Raw genomic sequence first — 11,384 nt, forward strand, 5'->3', positions numbered from 1 at the left:
TCATCAGATCCTGAATTATTTGTGATAAGCAGAGTCAATCCGTAATTAGCAAATAAAAACCCAGACGTGCGATAGTGCATTGATACTGAAACATAAAAACTGAGTAAATTGGTAATAATTGAAAGATAAAGCTTGTGTTTGTTCATGGGGATAATTACAGACAGAAACAGAGCTGATGGTTTGGGCGTCGCTCGTGCAGATGGAGCTAATTAAAGAAGAGATCACAGAACGTGAAGCAGGTCCGAGAGGATGAAAAAGAAAGGAGGGAAGGTTTTGCTTCTTTTTCATAACTGTTGCTGTTTGTCCCAAATCTGCTGGCGTCATTGTTAACGTCCAATCACGTCCAATCACGTCCAATCACGTCCAATCACGTCCAATCACGTCCAATCACGTCCAATCACTACAACGCTGCTGCTGCAAACTGCAAACTGCACACGGACTGAACACAGTTTGAGGAGGAAACAAATGCATGTTGGCTTTAATCAGGACCTGACGGCAGAACAAAGAGTTTATCAGAGACGTCAGAGTGTGAACGCACGCGTTTAATCAGACGTCGGAGCAGCTGCTGCCGCCGCTGCGTACCGCCTTCCTCCATTCATCCCGAAGAGGCCGTCTGATCTGAAGCCTGCAGTTTGTGTCATTAACAGGCTGCCAGGCGAGTGTTTGTTTTCACTTTGTGGTTTTAACAAAGACAAACAGAAATTTCTTCTTTATGATCAAGAACCCAGCGTGCAAGTGCCAAAGCCTGCACTTCCTCCAATGTCCACTTGGTTGGCTTCAAGACTGAGTTGGTCCCCACAGACCTCGAGCAAGTCCAACTCTGGTGAGGATAAAATGTACCTCCCTCTCTAATTTTTAGCGCTCCATCTAGAAAGCGTCTACAGCACAAACAAATTCACTTCCACTTTCAGCGTTAGGGATGGCCCTACGTGCAGCGGCGTGAGCCACATCATTTCCTTTCTGACTTTTCACTGAGCTTCTAAATCCCGCTGTGTCTGAGTAAAGAAACAAAAGAGAAACAAAGCAGTTGGAAAGTGTCAGGAGGCTCAAAGCCTGCTGCTGACTTCAAGAAAAAGAAAAGAGCTGTCATGATACGTTGTGTGGTAGGCAGGAGAAGGACCCAAGATGCAGACTCACAGACACGGGGATGAACTCAAAAACACAGCTTTAATGCTGGCAAAAGTGGAACACGAAAACAGTACTAAACTAAACTGGGAAAGCTAAACATAAAGTAAACCAGGAACCACGGGGAGAATAACACACAACATGAGGGAGAACGCGACGCCGAACAGAGGGAGAAGCAGACAGAAATACACAGAGGGTTAACGAGGAAAGTGGGAACACACGGGGAACACAGCTGCGATGTGTAGAAATCTACTATTTATTTATAATGTTTATAGTGTTTACTCACACATAAACATAGACTGTTTCTACGACTTCTGAGAGACAAGCTGGAGCTATCGGGAGTGGACCACCACATGTCCCAGTGGATACTGGACTACTTCACAGGACGCCCACAGTATGTGAGGACACAGGGCTGTCTCTGACACGCTGGTCTGCAGTACGGGGGCCCCACACTGTGCTGGCACCGTTCCTCTTCACCCTCTACACTGCAGACTTCTCCATCAACTCCCCACGCTGCCACCTACAGAAGTTCTCTGACGACTCTGCCATAGTCGCCTCATCACAGGTGAGGACGACTCAGAGTACAGACAGTGGACTCTGGACTTTGTGGACTGGTGTCAGCAGAACCACCTGCTGATCAACGCCGGGAAAACCAAGGAGCTGGTGGTGGACTTCCGGAGACGCAGACCCACCACACTGACACCGGTGAATAGAGGGACATGAGTGGGACTCTTATAGGTACCTGGGTGTTCACCTGAATAATAAACTGGACTGGAGCCACAACACTGATGCTCTTTACAGGAAGGGTCAGAGCAGACGCTACCTGCTGAGGCGGCTGAGGTCATTTGGAGTCCAGGGAGCGCTTTTAAAGACCTTCTATGACTCTGGTGGCATCTGTCATTTTTTACAGTGTGGTATGTTGGAGCAGCAGTTTATCAGCAGCTGAGAGGAAGAGGCTGGATAAACTCATCAGGAAGGCCAGCTCTGTTCTGGGATGCACCCTGGACCCAGTGCAGGTGGTGGAGACAGAAGGACTGTGGCCAAAATAACATCTCTGATGGACAGAGTCTCCCAGCCCATGCATGTAAATGTTGCTGCAGAGCTGCTTCAGTGACAGACTGCTGCATCCTCGATGCATGAAGGAGTGTTTCTGCAGGTCCTTCCTCCCTGCAGCTGTCAGACTGTACAATCAGAACTGCTCCCAACAAACACAGATGTTCACATCTGTATCTTGCACTATTTTATCAACCGATTCACACTAAACGTGGGTTTGCCTGTTATCTGTATTTAATTTTATTTAATGTAATAACGGTACAGTACTCTGCTTTTGGTAACCATTGTCCTTGATGGAAATATGTAAAAACTGTGTATGTTTCTGTTCTGTGTCTTGTGCACTGTTTGTTACACCCTACTGATGGGTTGTTGTCGCTAATCTGCCGGGCGGACACACGGCTTTGAACTGGAGAATGGAATCATGTAGGATTTTCAAACTGACAGCACAGGGGCGTCGACCTCAAGGTCAGAGGTCAAGTTTTCTGAAAATGTCTAAGAAACCTGAGGACAAGGTCAGGTAGAACTTTAGAACAGGTACCACAGGTGTGTTTAGCACGAGGCTGAGGGGAAGCACTGGTCACCAGTAAGTTTGTAAAACAGGCAGCAATAAATTTAAATTACGTAGCTGATTGAATAGCGTTAAGTGTGGAACAGAGATTTATATATATATATATATTATATATGTGCGTGCGTGCGTGCGTGTGTGGTGTGTGTGTGTGTGTGGTGTGTGTGTGCGTGTATGTGCTGTGTGGGCGGTGCGTGCGTGTGTGGTGTGTGTGTGGGTGTGTGTGTGTGTGGTCTGTGTGTGTGGTCGCGCGTGTGTGGCGTGTGTGTGTGTGCCGTGTGTGTGTGTGCGTGTGTGTGTGCTGTGTGTGCGTGTGCGCGCCGGCGCGTGCGCGTGTGTGTGTGCTGTGTGTAGGTGTGTCGTGGTGGTGTGTGTTCGTGTGTGGGTGGGCGTGCGTGCGTGTGTGCGTCGCGTTGTGTGTGCGGCTGAGTCATCCTGTGTTTGAGGAGGAAATGTAATTTATATCATCCCTGTATTAACATCTGTCTCTCTTCCACAGCATGTCTTTATCCTGTCTTCCTTCTCTCACCCCAACCAATCACAGCAGATGGCCCCGCCCCTCCCTGAGCCTGGTTCTGCCGGAGGTTTCTTCCTGTTAAAGGGGAGTTTTTCCTTCCCACTGTCACCAAAGTTTGATTGTTGGGGTGCAGGATCTTTATCTTACGATATAAAGCATCTTGAAGTGACTGTTCCTGTGATTTAAATAAAATTCAACTGAAAGCACGAGACAGAGAATAATATTGATGATTTGAGAAACACTGAATCAAAGTCACATCATTAAAATTTGCATAAGAATATTCTTGTAAATATTTTTATGTTTAGTTATTCGAGTTAAAAGTTACACTGACTTCGGTATAAACACAAACTGGTGTTGGAGAGAGAGATCGCTGTGGTTCAATGCCAGCCTGCAGACGGCTGTTTACTCAGCTCCTCGCCGGAGATTCGTTAGACCAGTTGTTACATCATTTTCACATTACTCCTTAAAAGGACCACACATGCATTACCACATGATTAACAGTTAGAGGAACAAATTCCACACACCAACACGAATCCCTCCTAACGAGGACACACGCGATCTTTCTCTTAGTATTTACGTATGAACACAAAGCAAAGACGAAAACCGACCCAGGCGCATCAGAGCGCCGCGGTGATTCAGCCGTGGACACACGAACAGGTGACTGCTCGTCGCTGCTTTGTTACCTGCTGCAGCTTTGACAGCACTCTGTGCGTCGGCGCTTTTGCACAGTAACTGTAACAGTAATGTGACGGCTCCACCAGCACAGACCTGAAATCAGCTGCAGGAAGAAAACATTCCTCTCCACCCAGCGTGCAGATACCTGAAGAGCCTTTGTAACATGAGTAATTATATAACTGTGACTGTAATGTGATTACTGAATTTACTGCAGTAATGTTACTGAAAACGTTCATGTGATTCATTTAGAGCACTGTCTGTTATTCTCCCTCATTTCCTGTTGTGCACAGTCTGCACCGATCACTCACCGAACACACGTGATTACATGTGATTACATCACACATCACAATAAAAGCATCTTTCGGTCCTGAACTCTAACTGGAAACGTCAGTCCCACGCTGACTTCCCGGAGCAGCTCTCTCCGTCTCATCTTTCACCCTGTCAGGCCACCTCTGCGCTCCACACGTTGACTGAACGCATGTCTGAGTCGCTGTCCCGCCTGCTGCTGTCAGCTCTTTTTGATTATTTCTCTGCCGTCAAGGATGCAAGCGAGATCAGGCTCATCTCGTCCTCGCTGGATCTTGGCAGAGGTCTCTCTGCATGTTAAACTCAGTCGGCTGCGTCACAGATTCAATTTGAAAGTTGCACAAACATCTGTGGAACAAACGCCTTCTTCAGGGACCGCTTCAGACCGCAGGGACAACAAACGCACGCCTTTATCCTCCTAAAACTTAAATGTACACCAACTGTGCCGAGCAACCTGGATGACAAAAATATCAGGATTTACAATTTGTGGTGTGATTTACACCAGTGTGTCCTGTTCAGCATCATTTCCTCGTTATACTGCAGCCTGCACGGCGCCTCTCCACTCCTCCTCAGGTACAGAACGTGAAAACTGGATCTGTGGGTAAAATCTGCAGGAAAGTCTCTGACTGCAGCCCGTTCGCTTTCCTTCCTGCAGCAGCAGTTAAATGAATTCCTGCTCTCCACCTGCAGGCGTTCCTCCATCAGCCCTTCCCACGATGCACCTGTACAGCCTCCAGCTCAGAACCAATCACAGCAGAGGAAAATGAAGCTGCACAAAGCTGGTGTGAAATTCCCTTTAACCGAGGTCTTTCATCTTGTTTCACAATGACAAAGAACATGTTTTGTCTGAAGGAGGCTCAGAGCTTCCACACAGACAGCAGCCTGCAGCCGCACTCCTCATCTCAGAGTCGGTCTCAAATCCTTAAAAACTTCAAACCGGCCAAAGATTCTGATCACGCCCGAAGCGGCTTGATCCGACACTAAATACCCGAAACGTCACGAACGACCAAAAACTAAGCTGAGCTTTGCAAATGTGTGGTCAGAAGAAAAGGAGACAAGGTCCAAAGGCAGAACATGAGAGACACACATCATCAGCCTGATAAAAATAACTATAATAACCAATAACAACTATTTTAATTCTATTTTGAAAATACAAAATTGAGCACCAGTCAAAAAGGAATATTAATACCAACACTGCACACGGGGCCTTTCAAAGGTTACCAGATGTCAGATTTGCAGTTGTAGCCCTGGTGGCTCAGCACCTCTGGGCTCATGTAGTACGGAGTCCCTGTGAAGGTGGTGGCCAGGTCACATGATCCCATCAGCAGGCAGGAAACACCAAAGTCACCTGGAAACATGAGAAGCATCATCCTGGTGACTGATCTGCTGTTAAACTGAATCTGAACATCTAAAGAACCTGCAGAAGGTCCGTGAACACCTGGACCTGCACACGCCAAACACATGCTCTGTGTCACGGTGGGCCGATAACGTCACAGGTACATACATCCCACAGATACTGAACGATCCACAGACCTGCGTGATCCTCACCACGCTTTGCAGAAATCATGAAGAATCAATGAGCTGTCCCACAGGCAGTGAAGGTTTCCGGCACCACGCTTCAGACCCGGTTTCACCCTTTCCTAAGCTTCAGGTTCGGCCTGAACGATTTACCCGCTTCCTTCCAAGTCTTCTGCTTTTTTCTTCTGTCTATAAAGAGCAAAGCTGCATTATTCACCTCCAGCAGCCCTCAAACAGCGACAAAAAGCTCTTCAGAGCTGGACGTGGGAACATCACGCTCTGAGACCACGAAGAGCGCCTGAGCTGAGACGTCAGAGGTTTAAATAACTTCTGTAGGAGCAACGGAGCCGCGGAGTCAGAGACACTCGGTCGCTCAGCTGTGAAACACACAATGAACATTTAAAGTTGGAGAACGCACTAATCCAATGGAAATGGACCAGAGTGTCCGCTACTGACCCCGACAGCTCCAAAGCAACAGCCAATGAGTGAATGAGCAAATCTGTGGATACAGATCTGGAACTTCTAATTCTACGCTGATGTATTTGAATATCTGATTAACATAAGGCTGATCGTGACACAGTGAGACGACACCTTTGCTGACAGCTACTGGAAACCACTAACTGTGCCGAACGTAACGCCGCTCACATGACTGCACAGTAGATCTGCAGCGTCTCTGCTCCGTGTGTGCAGCTGGTAAACTAAACTCTCACAGAGTTCTGGTCCAAAACTGCAGACGGCAGCAACAATCTGCTGAGTTTACACTCCACACACTCAGCGTAAACCCACTTCCTCCTGCGTTACTACCCACTCGTTAGCTGGAAGCACGCTTCTATTTGCGGCCCTGTTTGTTGTTGTTGCTGTTAGTGAGAGGAAGAAGCCCTTTTAGGCAGCAGACAGTTTTGTAATACACGCACAAACGTGAGGAAAGTACCGCAAGCCTTCGCAGCAGCAGCAGCACAAAGAGGACGCTCACCGATTTTAACGAGGTTTCGTTTCAGGAAGATGTTCTTGGCCTTCAGATCTCGGTGGAGGATCCGCCTGCAGAGAGCAGCACAGCAGATAAAGAGCAGGTTGCAAACTGAAGCCACTTCAGTCTGCAGTCATTTGTTCTAATATTAAACAGCTACAAATGTTACTGTTTTTGTGACTTTTTGTTGTCACCTAGAATCTCATTAAACCACAAAAACGTGTTTCTACTTAACTACCGAGTGTCAGCAGATAAAACATGTGGAGCAGATTCGCTTCAGAAACAGGACAAACATATAAAGCCAAAGACGACTTTAGAGGAAATAATAGAAAACTCTGCACCTGTCGTGTATGTAGCGAAGGCCGAGCAGGAGCTGGATGAGCCAATCAACGACCTGGCTTTCAGGAAGGCTCCGCCCAGCTCGTCTCACCTCTCCTATCTTACAGTCCAGATCCCGATCCTGAGGGCACAGCGAGGAGGAAGTGATGCGTCACTCATTGACTGAAGTGCATGTGTCATTGCACTTCACTCCACAGTAGCAGCTCCTGAGTGGCTCAGGCTTTCTTCTCAGCTTCTGTGTGAAATGAAGGAAGCTTTGACAGCAGAGCAGTTTGGGAACGCCTGCAGCCAGAAGTCAGACAGCTTCACTCCAGCAGCTCATTAACGTGCGGCTGAAGCTCCAGCTACAGGTCGGTACTGCTGTTCGCTCTCAGCCTGGCGTGTTCACGTTCTGTCAGACTGATGCAATTAAAAGGAGCCGCACCAACTGCCAGCAGCAGCTAACTGCAGCTCGTCCGCTGATGTGCCGACGATTATAATCAGATTACTGAGATATTAAAGGAAAGTTCAAACGTGACATTTACGTTGCTGTGATTCCAGCTTTGTTTGCTCAGTTCTGGATTTTATAAGACGATGTGATTTCCGTTTTTTTCTTCGTCAAATCAGATTTTTCTGCTCACTCTATCAGGCTGAAGCAATGCCTCAGAGTCGTCCACAGCTCTGCAGGGGATTGTGGGTAATGGGGTGAACAGAAACAGTAGCTCTTAAGATCTCCAAAGGCGCAGCCTGTTCATGCTTAAGTGTGTTGAATTACACTAAATCCTCACAAAAGGCCTAAATATTGTTCAGTCTGTGTGTTTGTAGAACAGAAAACCAGCCGGTTGGCGGCACAGAAGCACGGGAAGCTTCGTGAACTGTTCTGCAGCAGTGATTCAAATCTTCAGGAGATGCTGAAGGAGGTGGGGGAGGGGGGAGAGAGCTGGGTAATGAGGGGGGAGGATCGCCGTCAGGCGACGTAAACGAGCGGGCGAGGGGGATACTCCGAGTGTGGGAGGCAGAGAAAAACACGAGTGGAGATGAAGGCAGCGTGAGAGTCATTAGTGGAGAGGCTGAGTGTGAAGACGGCACCTGGTGTCATCGAGACAGCAGGCGTGAAAGATGGCGTGGAGGGAGGGGCGGGGGGTTCGGTTTCAGGCTGTTGCTTCATTGTGTCTTTATCAGACAGAGCGGCTCTCCACAGGCCCAACGTTCGCTGATGCAAACCTGCAGATCTGCAGCTTTTGTCACGGTTGCTTCATTCTTACTTCCTCATGTGTTGTGACTGGGGTGAGGATGTTTTTGAAGAGCACGGCGGCCCTGGACAAAGAGAGCACTCGGTTTCACTGCAACGTCAAACGAACCAGACATGCAGGTGTAAGAAACGTAAGACAGGGAGGCATGTTACACCCGATCAGGAACGAACTCTAACAGCTGCGTCGGGCAGGTTGGCTTAAGGCAGCTTGAACTCTGCGCATTACAGACGGACGGCGAGTTAGCACGAACCCATGTTCCCGTGGTAGATGACCGAGAGTTTGAACCCACATCAGGCGTGTCTCCCACAAACAGGCAGTGTTTCAATCAAGTCTCAAGCTCCAAGGCTGAAAATGGGAACCATGCCGGCAGTGGGGGAGAACAGTCAACCCAAGCATGCTGAAATGCTACCAAAAGAAAAGACTTTACCACCATATGTCTCTCTGGGACTTAAAACACTCATTCAAACAAGCTGGTGTAGTTAGCTCCGTTAGCTACTGTGAGTGATCTACATTCAGCTATAAATAAGAAGCAGAAAAGCAAAGCCTGCAGTTCCTCTAACGTCCACTTGAGGCTCCAGCAGTGAGGTTAGAACAGGAGCAAACAAAGACTAGTTTCCTCTGGTCACTGCAACTGTTTTAAATCCTTCACATGTTTGTTTTTTAACACTTGATGGTTGCATTATTGGGGGCGTGGCCTCTTTAACTGCTGAACACTGAAGGTCCAACTGAATTTACTGAGGTTATTTTTGTTAGGTGAGGTTTTGGATCAAAGGGATTCAGTCTCTCCCTGTGAGTGCTCCTGGTTCCTGTTACCTGGCAGTACTCTGTGATTATGCAGAAGGCGTCTCTCTCCAGGAAGCTGTGGTAGAAGGTCAGTATCACCGGGTGGTGCAGCTGAGACAGCAGCTGGGCCTCCTGAGTGGCTCTAACCGTCTCGTCGGGTCGAAGGTCACCCAGAGGAATCTGCTTCAGCACCTTCCTGGATGAGAGAGACAGGTCAGAGGGACGTTCTGCAGGTGTGAAGCACCTGTTTACTGATGGCGTTCATGATGTTCACGGCAGGGAGCTTTTAGAAACATTTCAATGTGAACAAGTGCCTTAAAGTTGAAGGACACAGCGTACTGGGTAAGAACTTTGTGGAGCGATGATATTTCTGCAATAAAAACTGGTGGTCACATCCAGAGGGAGAGCGCACAGACTGCTAATGTCAGCACGGAGCTAAAAACCTGGAGCAGCGTGGTCTCAAACCTCCGTCCTCCCCCTCAGGGAGGTAATCAGCTGCTGCTCACCGAGCAGGCCGTCTCTCCAGCTCTTGTTAAATTGGTGAGCAGGTCAGCAGGTGAAACGGAGGCTCTGGTTTATTAGCTCCCTGCTCTCACCCCCTCGGCTTCACTTTCTGCTGTGAAGACAGCAGAAACACAGCACGGGGTCAAAGTGGAAATTTATGTGATTTTACTGAGGAGTTACAGCATCATGTTGCAACATGGCACAGCGGTGACTGTGTCCATCCTTTCTGTACAGTCTGTGGGGCTGTAGCAGAGCAGTGGCGGTGTACTTTAGTAAAGCTCCACTCTTGTTCTATCATTTCTTGTTTTCATGTTTTGTTTTTGTCATTTTAATTAATGCAGGAATCAGGTCACATTTCCATTTACCTGTCACATTATTTTTTCCTTTCTTCCTTTTTGAATCTTTTCTCCTGAGAAAAGGCAAAAATTTAAATAAAACAAGAGCGAGCTGTTTGTGAAATGTCATCTTGAACCCGCCTGAACCTTTTAGTTCAGGGAACGGGGGCGTCGTTGTCTCCGCGCCGCAGCTGCAGACTTTCCACGGTGAAGGAAAACAGCTGGATGCTGTCGATGCTGATGACACATCAGTGATGTGGATGAGCAGAGTGTCAGTCATCATCCAACTGACGCACACACTCACACTCGGAGACACACACTTCCATGAATCTGTAATCTCAGAGCTTTGATTCATAAAGCAGAACAGAAGGATCAAAGAGACGTGAGCTCTGATTTCATCCTGCACACGACTGAGGCGAAAAGGCTTTGTGCTGCTTTTCAGTCTTTTGTAGTTTTTTGCCTTTTTGTGCTTTTTGTGGGTTTTTTGTTGCTGCTTTGGTTTTTCTGAATGTCGTGTGCGTCAACTTGGATGAGCTTAGAAACCCTCCCGTGCTGTGATACACTTCACTTCAGTACTTAACGTTTACTCAGGATTATTCCACAGAAACTAAAACAGCAAAGTAAACTTCCGTCTGCACTCTGGTGCTCGTCTTTAACAAAGGTGAGAAATGAACCCAACACACCTTTAACCTGAAATATTTTTAATGCCCAGCAGGGGGCGACTGCTACCGTGCACGGTCCTCTGTGACCTAACACTGTGCTGATTTGCATCACATCACACTGGATGACACATGACGTCCCCCGATTTGATTTGATTTGAAACAAAGTCAGGGCACGTACATGTTGGGATCATCTTCTCTGTCCCACCAGAAAATTATTCAAAAAGTTCACGACTGATTCGAACGTGCAGCTTGTTAGTTTCCTGTAACAGAAATGCAACAAGTGGGTCTTTACTACGAACCTATTTGAATGTGATCACAGCTGTCAGACGCGGAAGTTAAATCCACCCATGCATCCGCTTCTCTTTTTCAGGGTCGCGGGGCCGCTGGAGCCTATCCCAGCTGTCATAGGGCGAGAGGCGGGGTATACCCTGGACAGGTCGCCATGTCGCAGGGCCAACACACAGACAACCATTCGCACTCACATTCAAACCTACGGGCAATTTAGATTAATCGATTAACCTATCCGCACTAACTGCATGACTTTAGATGGTGGGAGGAAGCTGAACAGAACATGCAAACCCGGCCTGATGGTGGAATTGAACTCAGGACCTTCTTGCTGTGCGGCAACAGGGCTCACCACCGTGGCCTAAAACGATCTAGGGGATCTATAATTTACGGTGGCCCTGAGAGGCCAAACGTACTGCAACTTAAGAAAACACCAGCAATAAGAAAAACGCTGCAAAAGCACACTCGTCCGTCGGCTTATTGTCTCCCCAGAAACACTTCCCTTGTGCATTTGGAAA

At 47.8% G+C, this 11,384-nt stretch overlaps 1 protein-coding gene across 2 annotated transcripts in view; it reads right to left on the reverse strand.

Annotated features, from left to right (window-relative positions):
* Positions 1-11,384, reverse strand: part of nek11 (NIMA-related kinase 11) — a 63,902-nt gene that overhangs the window by 36,797 nt on the left and 15,721 nt on the right. For both annotated transcript variants that reach the window (XM_005941038.3, XM_042227993.1), the window contains exons 3-6: positions 9,111-9,276; positions 7,068-7,186; positions 6,733-6,797; positions 5,463-5,589 (exon numbers count right to left, since the gene is read on the reverse strand). In XM_005941038.3, the coding sequence (XP_005941100.1) occupies positions 5,463-5,589; positions 6,733-6,797; positions 7,068-7,186; positions 9,111-9,276 (477 nt within the window). The remainder of the gene's footprint in view (positions 1-5,462; positions 5,590-6,732; positions 6,798-7,067; positions 7,187-9,110; positions 9,277-11,384) is intronic.

Source organism: Haplochromis burtoni, unplaced genomic scaffold, assembly GCF_018398535.1.
Source record: "Haplochromis burtoni strain Fernald_Lab_line unplaced genomic scaffold, NCSU_Asbu1 Contig_295, whole genome shotgun sequence".
Lineage (NCBI taxonomy): Eukaryota > Metazoa > Chordata > Actinopteri > Cichliformes > Cichlidae > Haplochromis > Haplochromis burtoni.